Raw genomic sequence first — 21437 nt, 5'->3', positions numbered from 1 at the left:
CATTTAACTTTCGGACGTGGTAAATAAATACGACAGTAGTTTGTTAGGTACCGTCGTTAGTAAACTCAAAAATTAAGTACATAAGTTATAACTCGCGTCATGGTATATTATTTAACACGTCGTTTTTATTAATTTACCGACGTGGATTTCTGTAATATACGTCGATCATACCGACGTTGATTTTACAATTTAAACGGCGGTTTTTTTGTAAGGACCGCCGTTGGTTTTAAAAATTTATTCTATAAATTTGTCGCTTTCATTCATTTTCGGTTTACATTTAAGGTTCCAAGTTCTTCCTCTCTCAGTCTCTCATGTCTCAAAGATAATAATTTGGATGTTTTCTCAAAGAGAAATTGAGCTTACTCGCATCAAATATATGTCCACAAGAAGAAGCTTGTCAACTAGCCTTCTCACTTCCTTGATCAAGCCTGATAGGACACTTAGTGCTTCTGAATACTCCTTGCTTTCCATCAAAAGAGATGCAAGCCTGGCCTCCACTCGCTGTCGAAGGAAAGTTCGCTTCTCAGGGAAATCTGAAGATCAGATGTGCCTGATCCTCTGCTTGATTTTCTTGCCTAAGAAGATCCGTCGGATTTATTGTGATAGCCTCTTCCTTTATCCGTAGAGCTTCAGAAGAAGAAGATGGGTTTCAAGAATGCGATAAAGAATAGAAATGGCTTCAGATGGCCTCTAAAGCATGAGCAATTGAATCAGTAGTTTCTGGGAGATATGATGAAGACATTGTCAATGCTTTGAACTACACAAGTCCTGCAGAAAGATATGTTAAAGAAACTGAAACAACGGCGGTTTTCTGTTCTACCGTCGTCTTTTCTCGTCGTCTATATTAAGTTACGATGGCGGTAGATTTATAATTACCGACGTAGATTATTTTGTTAAACGTCGTTAAGTGTACTACAACCGACGTGGATTTTAATTTTAAATTATAAATGGAGTTTTTTTTCCCGTATTCTTTCAGTTTTAGTTTTCAATTCCAAAGCGTGATAAATAGATTTTTCTTTCCCGAGGAAATTTAAAATGAGGGAAATTAATGTTCTAGAATTTGTAAACTAACACGACGCAATATTTGCAAATCTGTGTCATCTGTTAAGATTATGATGTGGAACAGAGTTCCATCTGGTAAGATTTCGTAACCCTTGGGATCTCAGACAAAACTGATTATGTCGGCGGTGTTCTATATAAACCGTCGTGGTTATTTCAATTCTTGTCATTAAGTAGATCTACCGACGTAGGATAAGAAAATCAAAGAAAAAAATTGTTAACAAAAATTCTTATTAAGACGACCGTTAAAATTAAAGGTACGACGTATAAAATGAATAAATACGACGATAAATTTTATTGTACGATTTAAAGATAACGTAGTAGAACTATACGAGAATGACGTCGATATATTTATATTTTCCGTCGTTGTAAATTAATTTAATACGGCGATATTTTGTATTTTAAAGCCGTGGATTTGTTTGTAATTATACGGCGTCTTATACGAAAACCTCGTCGTGTTATTTTATGAGTAAAAACGGCAGTTTTTATTGAAATCGTCGTCTTTACTTTCTACGTCGGTCGATTCATAACTTCTGCCGTTCTTTGTTGGCATTGATTTTACACTGCGGAAATCTGTTTCAAATAGACGTCGGTTGTTTAATTATGTACGTCGTTGTTTTTGAACAGCCATTTGAAACTCCATTTTTTAGTTGTCTAAGGTTGTATTACACGACGGTGTTTTTAGAACCGTCGTCTTTTTATAAACCACGACGGTTTTCACTGAGACCGTCGTTGTTTTCTGGTCGTCTTTTTCACTTTTTGTAGTAGTGGTGAAACGCTCGCTTCCCTAGAACCTAAGTGTGTGTGAAACCAAAACGAACAAGTCCGGAAGTAGTCCCAAGTGTCACCAATGGCCGAGACGGTCTCGGAAGACAACCAAGCCAACGGGGCCCACCTACTATGTAAACTGGGCCCCGTTGATAACGGTACAAAAGTTTTATAGCCTTTTGGTATATTATGGCCAATAATTGTTGTTGGTAATACCGCGGTTATTGCTCTTCTTAATATTGGAAACTGGGTTTTATATTAAGCAAGCAAACAATATATGACTATTCATTCATGCTTGAAGCATTCTCCCCCCAAAAAAATAAAAATAAAAATTATATATAGATTATTGCAAGTAATACAGCTTTATTTTAGTTTTAATCTATAACTCATGTCAAAATAACCACACCAAATTAAAAAAAAAAACAAACAAACAAACAAACAAACAATTAGACGCATTAAAGTATCTTCTACAGATTGATGTTATCTAGCTGTAATAGTAGCCTTTTCGACCAAAAAATGAAAAAGTTGTTGTAGTAGTCTAAGAATCATATCAAAAAAATCAACCCAGAGTGTTCTGAAAATAGCGTCCACTTTCTTGATCTTTTCCATATAATGCGCATAGATGGCTTCAACTTATGACTGCCTCTGGTCCAACCACGGAACTTTTTAAATTCAGAACGCTGGTTCAACTTGTCCACCACACCAAACTTATCATCATAATAAATACCAGTAATATATTTCACCCTTTTATAAGGAGTCAATAAAAAAGGGTGATTCTTCAATTTCTCAACGTATTTTTCATAGCTGAAAAGACAAAAAAATAAATAAACACTTAGAAACACACAATAGTAACAACATATATTCCACCGTAATATTAAGTTCACAAGAACTCACCTGCCTGCTTTTTCGTCAAAACATTTAATAAAACTATCACGCTCATTCCATTTAGGAGATCTGGCTGGCATTAGCTTCTTCAGAAAGTCCCTGAAGTCTTTGAAATCTTGGATTTTCTTTGAATGTTGGTTATCTACACCAAGGCCCTTCAAGCAACCACCGATGCTAATTAAATAGTTTTACTTGGTCCCCAACAACAACATAATTATAATATTCGCTCAACGAACCATGGAAGAGCCCACAATCATGAATGTGAGCAATTGCCTCTATTAATTCCCTGTCACGTTTAATTCCCTGTCACGTCATAAAATACATTAGAACCTAATACGAGAACCCATTACAATATCCTTTGAATTATTGTTGCGCCATTGACTTTTAATGTAATCAATGTAAGCGTCGTCAATTAAATCACGATCAACCTCCATTTCCTGAAAATTTTAAAATTCAAATTTAGAAATTTTACCCAAAAATTACTTTCAGCTAGCGTTAGTCTTATTTTTCAAGAAAGTAAATATTTGTGCAGAAGGAGTCAATCACATCACACCCAACAAACATCAACATCATGCAAAAATAATTCGAAAAACAAAGAGAGCCCTAGGGCAGCTACTATTCACGTGAATAGTGGCTGCTCTAGCCCCCCCTCTGTTGAGTGTGTTTCCAGCAGTTTAGGCTTGCCATGACAAATACTATTTATTTTTTTATTTTTTTCACAACTTTGTTTACTTAAACAATTAATTTGGATAATATTTTCGGATAAGATTTTTGGGTTCCTACGTGTCAATACTATTCATATCGGATAAGATTTTCGGTTTCAAATTTCATATACATTTCAAAATTCAAATTTCAGATAAATTCAAAATGTCAAATTTCAGATACATTTCGAAATTCAAATTTCAGATAAATTTCAAATTTCAAATTTCATTTGAATTTAAAATTTCAGATAAGATTTTCACCCTCTAAGATTGCGCCACATGTCATATCTATCTGTCTAAATTTTTCTATAAAACTAAAGGTTCAGCTCATACCTCCCACACTAGATCTTCTTTACATTTCCATTTCTCATATTTTAGATTTCATTCTGCATTCTCAATGGCAGACATGCAAGAGGCTTTGGAGAGGCAAGAGCGAGAAACTAGAGAAAGAATACGTAGACGAGCTCCTTGCCAAGACATCAAAGATCAAGAAATCTCTGCGCAAGATATGGGCTATGGAGAAGTCTCTGCACGAACTGGGGGAGAATGAGAAATATCTAGCCGCGCTTCTAGCCCAAAAAATCCAACTGATCGATTTAAAGAAATTAATTTCGAAGGAGCTTCGCCTACTATGCCGCAGTAGGGCCGACAGTCGCAAACATGGGTCAGTGCATGGCTTGCTATGTAGATTTTATCTTCTTAATTTTTGTGCATTGCTTTAAAAAAAAATTATATTTAACATAAAATGTATATATGCTTACAAAAGTAGAGTGTGTAGCTTTGATCTTGGTTCAATCATTAATTCTCTCTAGGCCGGAATTGGTTTGGAAAGAATATTAACTTGTTTTGTATATCTCTCTTCTCTGTCCAGCTTGCCCATGGTTGAGAATGCATCAACGACGATAAATCAGGGGGAAGATAGATCTTTGTTTTTAATGGTAACTTTCATTAGGGGCAAATACACTGATGCAATATATGAAGTTAAATTCAAATTTGGAGGAGAAGTTGATGATATGGGTGCACGAATAGCACGTGTAGCCAAGTTCAGTGGTTCTACCCATATGGGTGCAAGGATTTTCGACTGCTCCCAATTCTATGTGTTTTCAAGGGAGGGTTGGATAAACCTTGCGTTGATTCATTTGGAGGGTATATATATGATACAAAAACTAGGGCATTAGATCGCTTAACGCCTTCTACCGTACAGTTTTAGCAGCATGGAACAGTTGTGTCGTCATATAGCACACTTTATTTTCTTGAAACCGAAACAGAATTCGTACAAGGTTCAGGCTTATTCTTTGGGAAATATAACCATGATAAAAAGGATTGGGTGCAAATGCCTTCGTTCCCATTTTCTTATAAGTTTACTGTGGCGGTAACTGGTTATGACGTTATTTTGTATACGTTGTCTGACTTGCATGGAAACTTTGATGTTGGAAACAAGTTGAAATTGGCACTTGTACTCCTTTCCAAGGGAGGGCAGTGGTTGTAGCTTAGACTATATATGCCTTAAATCGTTTTAGGGAGGATGAGATTATAGCATACTCCTTGTAAAGGAAGGTAGTTGATGACGGTGATATTGCATATTCACTAGTCCGGCAATTTACATTGAACAGCCTTGACATTGCTGATCCGCCTTTGCAATTTGATGGACTTGTGACTGACTATTTGGTACATCTGGGGAACCAAGACTTCATTCATGTTAAGACTTGCACTAACGAAGAATGTGATGAGGTTCAACATCTTTGTATCACCACGTTTCAAATTGTTCAAGGAATAATCGAGACCTTACATTCAATTGTTCTTCGTGTAAAAATTGATGTATGTAATTGGTTCATGCTTACACTCGGCTTTACTCCGTAAGTTTTCTTCACATTTCTCGTGTTTTAATCATAACATTAATATGTACGTTGGATTTTATTGTTTACGATGATTATGACTCTCAGAGAGTGTGGGGATTATGAACCCGAAGAAGGTAAGAGTGCAGTAAGCACGAAGTAGCCAAAACAAGAAGACGACACCACTTTGGATGAGAATTCTTTGATGCATGAGGTAAAAGAAATGTGTTTACATGAAATTGATTTTTTTTCTTCTTTCTTTAATGACCATGAATCAAGAGACTCAATTGTTTGCACGTCTATAAGTGTTTTTATTAGCATTTGGATCTAGTTTCTCACATAATATAATTGGGTTTTGCAGGAAGAAGCCAAACATGAAGTAGCCTTAATGCATCATGAAAAAGGAAACCAGAAAAAACCCAAGAATGCAGGCGGAATAATTAAAAACAAAAGAAAAAGAAGAAGCGGATGGAAGGAGGGATTACATGTAACCAAAAAAAAAGAAGGTGGGATTACAGGGAGTAGAAAACAACCTGTAATGTAAGTACGTCTTTGATTAGATAGTATTGAGGCATTTTAGTGCCTTCTTGGCCCTTATTGACTGTTATCTTTAGTTTGAATTAATGATACAATTTATGTTAAGGATTCAATTTATTTAATCAAACTTTCTTTATCATGAGTGAGGTGATACATCTGATTTGATCTCTCTAATTCTATTTTATTTTAAAACTGAGCATTCACAAAATGATTGCAAAAGAAGTTCTGCTTTTGTCGGGAGAACAAATAAGTCCACGGCTTTAAAACAACACCATCATTAGCTGCAGCAGTCCTTAGAAATATTTTTTTTGCATTTTCTCGAGCAACTTTCACAAACACCACATTTATCTGTGACCCCAACACCACAACAACCCCCCCCCGGGCGACGATTAAAAGATAAATGCAAATGCCCCTTGTACAAATCTTGAGAAATTTTTCTTAAATTAAACTTGAAACTGTAATAACAAAGCCTAGAACCAATGACCTTGTGCCTTGAATTATTTTGATCATGCAACCGTCGAACAAAGTTTGATAACTCTATCTGGTCATCCATTTTATTGAAAAGAATTCTTACCAATGAAAGTAATCTGCAAGAAAAGATAGAAACAAACAAACATTTAATAAAACACATTGCATCTTCTCCAGCAACTTTTAATTAGCCAGCAAACACAGTACACATTGCAATGCACTTTAGCCTTCCAAATCATTCAACATCTTGCAAAAAGTATACTTGTAAGAACAAACAGTATCCATAGAAAACACTTGAGCTCAAAAAGAAGAGTAAGGTAAAAAAATAAATTTAAAAAAAAAAAAAAAAAAAAACAGCAGTGTATACTTCCTAAGAAAACTAAGATGCACAACTCTAACCAAATAGAAACAATACTACTACAACGTTCAAAATAAAAGAAAACAAAAACAAAATATAACTGAGAAAGCATGAGATAAGGTAACCTTTGATTATCTGGACAACGAAGCAAAAACGATGGAGTCAAAGAGATCAAGTCCACGAGCACCTTTGATTAATGAGAGTGAAGCAATAAAATCAAAGAAGAAGGTCAATTAATAGGGCTTTGAACTAAACCACTTCCTCAATTGGCCCTAAAACCCAATCTCACCTGTAAACCCCAAAAAAATCATAAAAATGATAACAAATAAACAAACAGGTAACACTAGGAATTTTAAAATGGGAAACCAAATAGAGTAAAGCGGTCATACACCTACTAAAATAGAAAAGTAATTTTCATGTTTTCTCTAAAACAAACAAAAAAAGTTTCCCGTGTTTTATTTGGGTAAAAATAAAAAGGTTCCTGTTTCTTCCTTCATAAAAATAATTTTAAAAAAAAAGTTTCCTGCTCCTATCAAGATTAATTAGGCCATTATTTGAATACATGACTTTACGGATGAATAAAAGAGCATATTGATCAATAGAATTAATTCCAGGCTTTAGCTTATATTTCATACCCACAACCAACCCTAAATTCCCTTTTGCCTCAATTTAGCATTCAAGATTATGGCCGCAGCAGCCTCCAGTCAAGACCATGCCTTGACGATGGCATCACGCCAGGATGAGCTCCTGGGTAAGATACCAAAGATCCAGAAATCTCTGCCCAAGATATCGGAGATGGAGAACTCTCTGAGCGAACTGGGACAGATATGGAAGACGGAGAAATCGTTGGGCGAACTGGGCAAGATATCAAAGATGGAGAAATCTCTAGCTGCGCTGAAGAAATTAATATCGGAGAAGCTTGACCTACTACGCCCCGTCAGTCGCAAACATGGGGCCGTTCGTCCTTACCCAAGGTCAGTGCATGGCTTACTAGTGGATTTCGTCTTCTTAATTTTTGTTTCCCATTTGCATCGCTGTTTTTTATATATATTATATAATATAAAATATTTATCTTGCTATGTTGATTGTGTAGCTTTGGCTTCATTCATTAATTCTCTGTAGGTCTGGAAGTTTTTGGGAAAGATTAATTTGACTTGTTTTGTATATCTTTCTTCTCGGTCCAGCTTGCCCATGGTTGAGAATGCATCAACGACGGTAAATCAGGGGGAAGATAGATCTTTGTTTTTAATGGTAACTTTCATTAGGGGCAAATACACTAATGCCATATATGAAGTCAAATTCAGATTTGGAGGAGAAGTTGACGATATAGGTGCACGAGTAGCACGTGTAGCCAAGTTCAGTGGTTCTACCCATTTGGGTGCAAGGATTTTCGACCGCTCCCAACTATATGTGTTTTCAAGGGAGGGTTGGGATAAACCTTGCGTTAAGTCATTTGGAGGGTATATATTTGATACGAAAACAAGGGCATTGGATCACTTAACACCTTCTACCGTACAGTTTAAGCCGCATGGAACAGTTGTGTCGGCATATGGCACACTTTATTTTCTTGAAGCCAAAACGGACTTCGTACAAGGTTCAGCCTTATTCTTTGGGAAATACAACCCTGATAAGAAGGATTGGGTGCAAATGCCTTCGTTTCCATTTTCTCATAGTTTTCGTATGGCGGTAACTGGTTATGCCGTTGGTTTTGGCGTTATTTTGTATACATTGTCTGACTTGCACAGAAACTTTGATGTCCTTGCTTTTCATGTGGGTAGAAAGAATTGGAAACGAGTGGAAATTGGCACTTGTACTCCTTTCCGAGGGAGGGCCGTGATTATAGGCAAGACTATCTATGCCTTACATATGTTTCAGGTGGGGGTGATCATAGCATACTCCTTGGAGATTAAGGAAGATGATGAGGGTGGTATTGAATATTCACTAGTCCAGCTATCTGAATTAAACGGCCTTGACATTGCAGATCCGCCATCACAATTTGATGGACTTGTAACCGACCATTTGGTTCACATGGGAAACCAAGACTTCGTTCATTTTAAGACTGGCACTAACGAAGAATGTGATAAGGTTCAAGATCTTTGTATCACCAGGTTTCAAATTGTACAAGAAGGAAGGAGACATATGATCGAGACCTTACATTCAACTGTTCTTCCTGTGAAAATCAATGGTTGTAATTGGTTCACCCTTACGCTCGGCTTTACTCCGTAAGTTTTCTTCACATTCCTCTTGTTTTCATCAATAACATTAATTTGTACGTTGGATTTTGTTGTTTACGATGATTACAACTCTCAGAGAGTGCGGAGATTATGAACCCAAAGAAGGTAAGAGTGCAGCAAGCATGAAGCAGCCAAAACAAGAAGATGACACCACTTTGGATGAGAATTCTTTGATGCATGAGGTAAAAGAAATGTGTTTACATGAAATTGATTTTGTTTTTTCTTTAATGTCCATGAATCAAGAGACTTAATTGGTTGCCTGTCAATAAGTGTTTTTATTAGCATTTGGATCTAGTTTCTCACATAATATAATTGGGTTTTGCAGGAAGAAGCCAAACATGAAGTAGCCTTAATGCATCATGAAAAAGCAAATCAGAAAAAACCCAAGAATGCAAGCGGAATAATTAAAAACAAAAGAAAAAGAAAAAGTGGATGGACGGAGGGATTACATGTAACCAAAAAGAAGAAGGTGGGATTACAGGTAGACTGTAATGTAAGTACCTGAGGAGCAGAGCAGGGCAGGGCTTCCGTACGTCTTTAATTAGATAGTATTGAGGCATTTTACTGCCATCTAGGCCCTCATTGACTGTTATCTTTTGTTTTTGTTAAGGATATTTGAATTAATGATCCAATTTTTGTTAAGGATTCAATTTAATTAATCAAACTTTCTTTATCATGAGTGATATGATACATCTCATTTGATCTCTCTAGTTCTATTTTCTTTTAAAACATTCACAAAACGAGTGCGAAATAAGACATGGTATGTGATGTGTGTTGCCTTTTGCGTTGCATAGAAGAATGAAGATGTATGCACAGGTTTCATCTTGGCTACTCAAGAAAATGACATTATAAAAAGTTCATAAGTATAATCATCATAAGGTTTACAAAATCTCACATTATTATACCGTTCATACGTATGTCTCCTAAGTCCTCCCAACCAATAAGCCTTTGTTGTAATAAAAGGGACCAGTACTTATTTACAAATGAGGATTATTTGACTAAAAGACAGCCCATGACCAAAAAAATTAAATAATTCATTTATAGGAAACTAAACAGATGTGCTAATAATCCTATCACTACGTCTATAATTTGTTTTTCTTTGAAAAAAAGGGGAAGGAACTAATATAATTTATAATAATCAATTCACTACTAGCATGTAATGTAATATGAACGTCCTCACATTTTTAACCAAAAACAAAAAAGTCCTAACATAAAAGCAGACATTAGCTTTAGTCAAGTTGGCTAGAGATCCCCACTCTACACCCGAGTTTGAATCACTCTCACCGTAATTTAGATTATATTAAAGTAGAATATCGTCTTTAAAATAAAAAAAAAAGGTAAAAAATCACTTTTTTGTCATTCTAGTTTTCCACTTTTACCACTAAGGTCCCTGTTATTTCAATTTGGTCACTTTGGCCCTTGTGGTTTTCAAGTCCAAACAATTCAAGGACAAATGATTGTTCTACCTCATTGCTCAGTAAACAAAAAGAGTAATGCTATTTAGACACACAACATTAACTACCTTCGCTAACCAACTTTATGTGGCAGTTGATGTGTCATGTCATGTCAATTAATGAATGTTGTCATGTGTATTCTATTTTTTTAATTTATTATATTTTCAATAATCCTTAAAAACAACAACAAAAACTGAAAAAACAAATTTAAAAACCTTAGCGTCCCTAGTAAGTGGCCTTACGTCTTTTCTCAACTCTTTCTTGCATCTCCACCATTCCCTTCCTCCATTGTTGCTGCACTCTGATAGGATAATGCTAGAACGTGGCTGAGAGTTGGAGTCCCCTCAATTGCCCTATTCTCTACTCTGCTTCTCTCATTGCCTCCCGTCCTCCACCAAATTTATCCATCCCCGTTATATGATACATCTCATTTGATCTCTCCAATTCTATTTTCTTTTCATTTTTTGTCAGACCTATTTTCTTTTAAAACTAAGCATTCATAAAGCGAGGGCAAAATAAGACATGGTAATGAGCTCCAAAAAAAATACATCATTAATAGGGAAACTAAACAGATGTGCTCATAAACCTATCACTACTGCTTAAATTTTTTTTTTCTTTGAAAAAAGATGTGCAAATATAAATTTTTGTTGATCAATTCACCACTAGCATGAAATGTACCCCAAAAAAAAAAAAGGAAGGTCACGTGATGAGTCACATGGCCGGGTTCATTGCACCAAAAAGGCGAGCGCTCACCACTCGCCCTTCTCTGCCTCGTTTTTATCAGATTGGTAAAAAATAATACTTCATTCTTCTTAATATATAACAAATAGGAAGGTTATATATACAGAGCCTAGGAAACTATTCTAGGAAAGTAATTATGTTCCTATAATCTTGCATAATCAAATAGTTGACTTAGACTAATTAGGAATGTACAGCTCATTGACACTCCCCCTCAAGTTGGAGCATATATGTCATCAATGCCCAACTTGCTAAGTGAGCTGTGAAATACCCTGCCTGTGACTGCTTTGGTAAGGACATCTGCAAGTTGATCTTCGGATTTAACAAATGATACCTTAATGATCTTTGCCTCGAGCTTCTCCTTGATGAAATGTCTGTCAACTTCAACATGCTTGGTTCTATCATGTTGCACTGGATTATGTGCAATGTCTATTGCAGCTTTGTTGTCACAATTCAGTTGCATGGCATGTTTAGGTTTGAACTCCAATTCCTCCAACAAATTCCTTATCCAGAGTAGCTCACATACTCCGTGTGCCATACCTCGATATTCTGCTTCAGCACTTGATCTTGACACTACTTTCTGTTTTTTACTTCGCCAAGATACTAGATTGCCTCCTACAAAGGTAAAGTATCCCGACGTAGATCGCCTGTCAGTAACAGAGCCCGCCCAGTCTGCATCAGTGTGACCCTCAACATCTAGATGACCATGTCGTGCGAACATCAATCCTCTTCCAGGAGATGACTTCAAGTATCTCAAAATTCGGTTTACCGCATCCATGTGGGCTTCACTTGGTGCATGCATGAACTGACTCACCACACTTACAGCATATGCTATATCAGGTCTAGTGTGTCCTAGATAGATTAACTTACCCACAAGGCGTTGATATCTTTCTTTGTTGGTGGGTACTTGATCAGGATATTCACCAAGCTGATGATTCAACTCCATTGGCGTATCTGCTGGTTTGCTGGCTAACATTCCAGTGTCAGTCAAAATGTCAAGGATATATTTCCGTTGTGATAGAAATATTCCTTGTTCTGAACGAGCCACTTCGATGCCTAGGAAATACTTCAGAGCACCAAGATCTTTCATTTCAAACTCACTTGCCAAGTGGTGCTGCAATGCTGCCTTTTCTATTGGGTCATTCCCGGTAACTACCATGTCATCAACATATACAATAAGGGCAGTGACTTTACCTTTCTTATGTTTCAGGAAAAGAGTATGATCTGAGTTACTTTGCTTGTATCCAAAATCCTTCATTGATTTGCTGAACTTTCCAAACCATGCTCTGGGTGACTGCTTCAAGCCATAAAGAGACTTTCTCAGTTTACACACCATGTTGCTAGTATTGGGCCCCATCTTGCATCCTGGAGGGGAATCCATATAGACTTCTTCTTCTAGGTCGCCGTGCAGGAAGGCATTTTTGACATCAAACTGGTGTAATGGCCAGTTTAGGTTTGCTGCCAGAGAAAGAAGTACCCGAATTGTGTTTATCTTGGCTACAGGGGCAAATGTCTCCCCATAGTCAATCCCATAAGTCTGAGTATAACCTTTCGCCACCAGTCTTGCTTTGTATCGTTCAATGGTGTCATCTGCCTTGAACTTTACTGTATATATCCATCTACAACCCACTGTTCTCTTCCCTTTGGGAAGGATAGTCATCTTCCAAGTGGAATTCTTCTGGAGGGCCTCCATTTCATCATTCATCGCTTGAGTCCACTTGGGATCTTTCAGAGCTTCCTGCACATTACTTGGAATAGATACAGTGGATAATTGACATACAAATGATGCACATGACGGAGACAACCTATGTAGGGACACATGATTAGCAATAGGGATTTAACTTTTATTTTTGGGTCCGGGTCATACTGTTGTCTAGGAATCCCTCTAGTGGTACGAATAGGTAACTGATAACCTGTGTTTCCTGTATGACTCGACTCATGTAAAGTGCTTAAGTTGGAGTTTAAATGCTCAGTTACCTGCGCGGAATCTTCAGGACCTGATTGGATGATTGGTGATGGTACTGTAGTAGGAGGGAAATTATCTGAACCATCATATGGAGTTTCCAGTAACTCTTGATCTTGTTGTACTACTGTAGCTGGTTGCTCGGACACTGACTGCTCTAAAACAGTTTGTTGAATTTGGATGCTCTGAGTATCTTCTGCAAAGATAGAGCTCTCCCCCTGCAGAGGATGCTCAGAAACTCCCCCTGAGTAATAGAACTCACTCTCGTGGAAAGTCACATCGGCGGTAACATGCATGGTCTGAGTAGGAGGATGGAAACACTTATAGCCCTTCTGAGTGTCAGCATAACCCACAAAGACACAACGCAGTGCACACGGATCAAGCTTGCCACGCTGATGTGGATACACCTGAACATAAGCAACACAACCAAAGACACGTGGTTCGAGATTTGGTGTGGATGGCATGGTGAGGAGAGTGGTCAATGTCTGAAATGGAGTTTGATACTGAAGAGTGCTAGATGGTGTTCTATTAATGAGGTAAGCATCAGAACAAAGAGCCTCCCCCCAAAAATGATGAGGCATACGGGCCTCAAATAAAGAGGCACGAACAACCTCCAAGAGATGACGATTCTTACGCTCTGCGACGCCATTCTGTTGTGGTGTATAGGCACATGTGGTTTGATGAACAATTCCATGTTGACTTAAAAAATTATGTAGGTCATGGTTGACGTACTCTCCTCCATTGTCAGACCGAAGCGTAGTGATTTTCTTGTCAAATTGAGTAGCAACATATTGATAAAATAACTTGAATTTGGCGGTGACATCACTTTTATGCTTTAAGGGAAAAACCCAGGTCATCCGGGTGCAATCATCAATAAATGTCATAAACCACTTAAAACCGCTAATAGTGGGAACTCGTGATGGTCCCCAAACATCAGAATGGACAATCATGAAAGGCAAAGAACTTTTATTCAATCTTAATGGGTAAGAAATACGATGACTTTTGGCCAAAATGCAAGTTTCACAATGAAAGTCTGATTCAGCAAACTGGGAAAACAAATCTGGAAATAAAAGTTTCAGATAACCAAAAGAAGCATGACCTAATCGTCTATGCCATAGCCAAATTTTCTTCATCCTGATAGACTCATCTCCTCTCACATGATGTGTCTGACTCAATCTTGTACTGCTGTCTTCTGTCAAGTCCAGATAATACAACTTTCCCCTCCTAGTACCACATCCAATCACGGTCCTGGTGAGAAGATCCTGAAATAGACAATACAATGGCCAAAAACACACGGTACAATTAAGGGAATCAATGATTTGAGGAACAGATAACAAGTCATAGTCGAGTGAAGGGACAACTAAGACATGATCAAGACTTAATGAAGATGTAAGAGATAAAGACCCTTCTCCCATAACTTGGGAGGTGGTTCCATTGGCACTGGTAATATGTGTTTGGCTTGATGGTTTGGTAGAGTGCAACCCAGTAAAACTAGATGTCATGTGATCAGTGGCGCCAGTGTCAATAATCCATGATCTATTACAAGTAAGTGAAGATGTGCAAGAGGTACCTGAGGTGGCCAAGGCCTTGGAGCCATATGTACCTGATGGAGGTTCTGATGCAGTCTCCTCGGATGACTGAGCGAATGCAAATGAGGCTCTGGTAGAATCCTTTTTCCGCGCTTTGTGGACCCATCCTTCTGGATAACCAATGATCTCATAACAGCCCTTAATGGTGTGGTTATCTAAACCACATTTGGTACACTTCATTGGAGGCCGGTTACGAGTAGGGTCGACACTATAGTTGTTCGGCCGAGATTGTTTGGACCTTGCAGTAGCCAAGGTTGTGGCTTCGGAGGTTACACCAACTTCAGACATGGTTCCCTGTCGGTTACTCTCTCTTTTAATATGTGCATATGCGGCCTCCAGTTCGGGTTTTGGCTCCATCCGCAAAATCTCTCCTCGGATTTGATCGAAATTATTGTCCAAACCTGCAAGAAATATATAAACTCGGAGACGATCAACCTCTTTGCGTCTAGTCTCAATGTCTTTCGGATGCTCCATGGTGCTTGGACTTAATTGATCAAGCTCCTGAAAAATCTCAATGAGCTCACTGTAATATTTGGCAACTGATGCGCCAGCTTGCTTCATTATGAATGACCGTCTGTGAAGGTCATAAATCTTGGCTTCATCAGCACCATCTGAATAGGTTTGCTTGATTGCAGCCCAGACTTGCTTTGCTGTGTCATAACGAATAAATCGTTTAATCTGATTAGGTTGCATGGCGTCGAACAACCAACTCTTGACTTGGCAATCCGATGCACGCCATTTTATTAAATGTGGGATCTGTGTCTGCAGGTTGGGCAATATCACCGGTCAAGTGGCCATGTTTTTCTCGCCCAGCTATCTTCATCTCTATGATTTGATGCCATAGAGAATAATTATTCTCATCCAGTTTGATTCCTGCGGAGAAGTTGGAGGTGTCACTCTGCAAAGTGACGATTTGTGTGGTAGTTTTGGAGCCTCCCGACACCAAGGATTGATTGGTGTTTGCTGACCCATCATCGTTGGCCATGATATTGGCTGACACCCAATGAAAAAAGGACAAAAAAGAAATATCAAGTTGAGGAAAAGCAAGTGCACGGTGGACAAAGGCAATAAGACAAACTGTTTTGCAATAAGAAATATTGGGTTGAAAGGGAAAAAAAAAGAACAATGGGAACGGTTTGAATGGGTCTGTGAGTGGAAAGTGATTTGCAATATTGCAAAACGTGATTTGACTAGAGGAAAGGTTTGAATGGGTTTGTAAGATGGAATATGGGTGGTATTTGGTGCTGGGTTTGTGAGATGGAATATTGCTTTTGGTGCTGGTGCTGGTGCTGCGTAATAGATGGAATATTGCAAAACGGTGATTTGAGATGGAATATGGGCTGGTGCTGGGTCTGTATGACGGCTGTTGCTGCGGAAGCGATTAGGGTTAGGGCAAGAGACAGTCAAGATTGACTGCTCTGATACCATATCAGATTGGTAAAAAATAATACTTCATTCTTCTTAATATATAACAAATAGGAAGGTTATATATACAGAGCCTAGGAAACTATTCTAGGAAAGTAATTATGTTCCTATAATCTTGCATAATCAAATAGTTGACTTAGACTAATTAGGAATGTACAGCTCATTGACAGTTTTCTCCCGCCATGCTCTCTGTCTTCCTCCCCTCCTCCTAAATGCCAAGCGTACAGTTACCTTACCCCATTACTCAATTACATTTTCATGTGTCCCAAATTGCCACGAATTCCTTTGTTATTTTTCTTCGAAATATATTGAATTTCTCTCAATCCAAGACCCATTTGTTCTGCGCAGCATTTCCTTCTGCAGGTAGGTGTATCAGTAGATTTTACATTTTCTCAGTCTAATTATGTATTTCCTCTGGGTGTTTTCTTCTTTCTTCTCCACAAAATGGTTTCTTTGTTCTGATATAGGGTCTCTGGAATAATGGCTTTTTGTTTCTTTCTAAACAGTAAAAATCTTTCTTCTTTTTTCTGGATTGGAGTTCATTTGATGTCTAATTCCGACTTTTTCGTAGTTCAAGTATTATTTTCTACAAGAAGGGTTAAAAGCTATCATTTCATTTTATTAATTGTGATATTTTTTGGGTTCAGTTGGTTAAGGGTTTTTGTTTACTGAGCAATGAGGTAGAACAATCATTTGTGGGAAAGAAAACTAACCACTAGGGTTTCCTTTTAAAATTCAATTCTGCACTTGAAAGTTATGTTAAATAGAGCATATATATCTATATTTACAGTGCAAAAATTCAGGCCCAATAACGATAAATATGGCTGCCTGCTGTTCTTTGGAGGATCATCTGACAAGATTCAAGAATGTCTGAATTTGTTATTTCTTCTTTTTATAGGATACAAGGCCCTATTCAGTTCATAGACACTATTTTCGGATCATGGGTTCACAGGATCCTGTTCTGGCTGACAAGGCTAATGTAACGGAGGCCTCAGTGCGCGGGTAAGTTGTTCAGATCTTAATTTTGACATGAGCTCATAAGCGTTGTTGTGAGTGCTAGAAACTTTCTATTATCTGGATTGGATGTTGTAATGCTTGGCATATTATAACTAAAGGCTGGGTGTTCGTGTGTACTTTGGAACAGTAAAGCTTGTCCTACTTTAGAAGCTTGATGATGCAAAATAGGGTAAGATCTGGAAAAGGAGTTGAAGATTGAAAATTTAGAAATGGGGTTTCTGAAGGAATGATGAAAAAGATGCAGGGTACATACGTTATGTTGTGGAACCAGTATAAGTTTTGTCCCTGTCGAATTCTACTGAACTTTGGGGAATGTTGGATGTGCTGCCCACTAGTTATTTGTTTCGGCCGATCCTGAATTAGAAAATAGATGTAACTAGTGATGGATACTTCTTGGAATAGAATTTGCTCAGACAAAGTTTATGGCATCTATGTGAAGGAACCTATGATTGATAGACTTGCATGATCAAGGTTAATAGTAGTGTTGACAGGTAGCCTTTCTAACTGGTTAGGGGATTCAAAATTAGGTGCAAATCTTGACAGAAGTGTTCATTTAAGATCTATTATGAACAAAGAATTTGATTCACTGTTGATAAAGCTGATTTATTTCAGATAAATGTTGTTCTCATGTGGTAATACTGTTTTTAAAAAAAATTTAAAAAAAGCCACCTGTACTTTATTGATTTTGAACTTCATACTGCTCATGCTTTATAAAAGATTTTAGAGGGTCTTCCAACAGAATTTCCTCTGGCTCATTATCAAATTGTGTGAAGTCATTTAGAATAATGATGTACCACATCCAAGTGGCTTAACATGACTGTTTATTTTAGGATGAAAAATCACTCAGATTTCTTGGATGGATGTTTAGAAAGCTGTTTGATGTGCAGGGCTTGTCCTAGAAAAATTAGTTAGAGAATCCACAAGGTTGAGGGAGTGAGAAATATAAGCGTGAGCATTTTAGCGAGCTTTTTCTTGAGCTGGCTGATGCTCTCAGTAAGTTGCCTTTTATTTATGAGAAGTTCACCATGTCTCTCTTAATTTAATCAATTTTTGATATTGTTGGAATTTTAGAAAGTGTGTGATGAGCGTTTGTGACGCTCTGATACCGCTTGTTAGATTGTAGGGTGATTGTGAGTGGTGTTGCTATGATACCATTGTTGGTTTATGTGGTGAAAGGGTTTAGGACAATAGGCAATAGTTGAAATAAAGTGATTTTATTACATTGGAGGAGAATAGTACATAGGTGTAAGCTAAGTGGCCTTCTTCATAGCTTATTGACTTAATGGCCTTCTTTCTTGCTTATATAGGCTTATTGGCCTCCTCAACATGGCTTAGTTTGGGTAGCTCTTGGCTCCCGCATAGATTGGGAGTTTATTTGTTCACTCCACATTTCATTGTAGATTGCATGCCTATTTATAGATGATTGTTTGCCAACTTAGCCTTGGTCCACCGACTTGGGCACTTTCTCCCAACCACGTGTTTGTAGTCTTGCTCTAGAGGTTTCTTCCGCTGCGATACTTTAGCCATTCACTTGTCACTTTTTCTAGAATATTCTACCATATTCATTTTGTTTTGCCGCCATGCAACTTCTTTATTGTGAGCTCTTGACTTTTCTAGAACTTTGTAGAACAAATGAGCATTAGTTTTTCAACAGATATGATGGTGGGTCATTCTTAATTTGAGATGACCCTTGCACAGAACTAAATCAGCTGAACAATTGAAAGGCCTCTATATGTTGTGTGAAGCTACTCGACTGTTAAAAGTACTTGCTTGGTCAGATTCAGTACTTACGAAAGGAGAATGCATCCCCTGTTGTCTGAATCTAGCTATGTATAAGGCACATTACAAATTTCTTTGCCCCCAAATGTATAAGGCATTTGTGTAGAAGATTCAAAAAATATACTTAATTCTGTAGCTATTTAGCTAAAACCCTAGTGGTTAGTTTTGGATCATTCCTTATGCTTATGCATCTTTTTAATGAATCATATTTTCATGCAAGTTGTTTGAAAATTCAACAGATGACCCATGCATGAGAAGAATGAGATCAGAGAGGAGGATAATTCTGCTGGCAGAGTCTCGTGCTGACGATCACCACGAATGGCTTACTTATTGGATTTAATTTTCTCTGATTACACTGTTTGAACTGATAACCATTGCCGAAGCCATTGAGTGGTAATTCTTTTTCTTTTTCAAAATGTAGTTCCTATGTTTTATTTCACTTATTTATATATGGGTTTGCATTGAATGTGATCAAAGGAGCAGTATGGTTCTTTTTCAAAATTGATTCATAAAATTTTAGCGTGAATTTTTCGTTTTGCTGTTGTAGTTAACTTTGTAATTGCATGAATAAATTATTGGTAGTAGTTAACTTTGTAACTGCAGGAAAGAAATATGTAGCGCATGTACTTGTTTTAATATTCAAATCTTTAATCTACTGATGCCATGAAATCTTTGATATACAAAATAAAATAAAGCCATAAAATCTTTGATATACAAAATAAAATAACACTAGGATAGTTCTAAATGCATGTAAAGCAGCTCCAAAAACCCACGAAAATGAGTTGTAACACCACGATCCACATCCTCCATAGAACCAGCAGCCAAACCATGTTGATGATAATGATGATACAAATTCCTAAGGTACCTAAGAAGATCCTCCACATCCCCACTGTAATTTACACGCGGTTTTATACGGGATTTTATATTTTTGATGACGACAGATTTCTTTTGTTTTCTTGATGGGGAGGAGTTTCTATGGTTATAAACACCCAACATAAATTTATCCATGTTATTAAGGGTTGAAGTAGAGTTCCAGGATTTGAAAATGTCAAAAGCGGGTCTTGCCAACGCGAATTCGACTTTTATACCAGTTCGACCACTCCTCGTAGTTTCATAGTGATCAAAGAGACGCATCCTTTTATCAGCATCTAACAAAAACGGATGACCCACCACTTTTTTCACAAATTCATCATAGCTGAAAGGACAAAAAGAACAATATCCTATAAGAAAGAAATGAAGTGAAAAAAATAAAATAAAATAAAATAAAAGAGATAGACAACTCACTCCAACTTCTTGTTTCTCTTAGCACGGTTGACAAAATCAAAGAAGTGTTGACATTCCAGCCAACTTCTTTTGCCCCCCGCTAGTATCGATTCGAACCAGTTGTCCAACATCCCTAAAAGGTCCGTAATATCTGCTTTCTTTTGCCACTCACGGCCGTCTTTAAATTCATACTCATACAAATCTCCCTCAATGTTAATTACCTTTCAGACATTTGTCAATAAATACATAATTACTCTCCGAACCCAACCCACCATGATATAACCCCTTAGAATGTATACGACCAACACCCTTAATCAACTTCCTACAAACAATACGAAGAATTTACGTCAAATACAATTAAAACAAAACTATGGCCAATAATTTTTACAAAATCTAACCAAATACTTTAAAACAACACCATCATTAGCTGCGGCAGTATTTCGAAATATTTTTATTGCATCTTCTCGTCTAGCAACTTTTACAAACACCACATCTATCAGTTCCCCGCGAAGATCAGAAGATATATACAAACTCCCCTCATACAATTCTTGAGAAATTCTATTATTCAACTTGAAACTGTAACAACAAAGCCCAGAACCAACGACCATGTCCTGTGAATTATTGCCACGAAGCAGCAACCGTTGAATAAAGTCAGGTAACTCTCTCAGGTAATCCATTTTACCGAAAAGAATTCTTAGCAAGGAAAGTAATCTGCAAGAAAAGATAGAAACAAAGAAACATTTAATAAAACACATTGCACCTTCTCCAGCAACTGAGATCAAAAAGAAGAGTAAGGTAAAAAAAAAAAAAGAGTAAGGTAAAATTTTAATTAGCCAGCAAACAAGGTACACATTGCAAACAGTATCCTTAGAAAAACACATTGAGCTCAAAAAGAAGAGTAAGGTAAAAAAAAAAAAAAAAAAAAGCAGCAGTGTACATCCTAAGAAAACTGAGATGCACAACTCTAACCAAATAGAAAAAAATACTACTACAATGTTCAAAAGAAAAGAAAACAAAAACTAAAATATAACTGAGAAAGCATGAGATGAGCTAACCTTTGATTATCTGGGACAATGAAGCAAAAACGATGGTGTCAAAGAGAGATCCAGTCCACCAGCACCTTTGATTAACGAGAGTGAAGCAATAAAATCAAAGAAGAAGGTCAATTATATAGGGCTTTGAACTAAACGACTTCCTCAATTGGCCCTAAAACCTAATCTCACCAGTAAACCCCAAAAAAAATCATAAAAAGGATAACAAATAAACAAACAGGTAACTCTAGAAATTTTAAAACGGGAAACCAAATAGAAAAGTAAGTCGTACATATAAATACCATATGCATATTCAAAAACAATTATAAGTTT

General features: G+C 37.2%; 1 protein-coding gene and 1 long non-coding RNA gene across 2 annotated transcripts; both read left to right on the top strand.

Annotated features, from left to right (window-relative positions):
* LOC109949358 lies at positions 6183–8837 on the top strand. The gene is made up of 2 exons (XM_020564783.1): positions 6183–7585; positions 7796–8837. The coding sequence occupies exons 1-2, from the start codon at positions 7296–7298 to the stop codon at positions 8835–8837; spliced, it is 1332 nt and encodes a 443-aa protein (XP_020420372.1). The 5' UTR covers positions 6183–7295.
* On the top strand, positions 16297–20998 carry LOC109949134. The gene is made up of 3 exons (XR_002271618.1): positions 16297–16377; positions 16913–17016; positions 19050–20998. It is a non-coding gene; the product is annotated as an uncharacterized LOC109949134 (long non-coding RNA).

The sequence above is a fragment of the Prunus persica genome, chromosome G5, assembly GCF_000346465.2.
Source record: "Prunus persica cultivar Lovell chromosome G5, Prunus_persica_NCBIv2, whole genome shotgun sequence".
Classification (NCBI taxonomy): Eukaryota; Viridiplantae; Streptophyta; class Magnoliopsida; order Rosales; family Rosaceae; genus Prunus; species Prunus persica.
The sequence above is the reverse complement of the archived record's forward strand: the minus strand, read 5'-3'. Positions and strand labels throughout refer to the sequence as shown.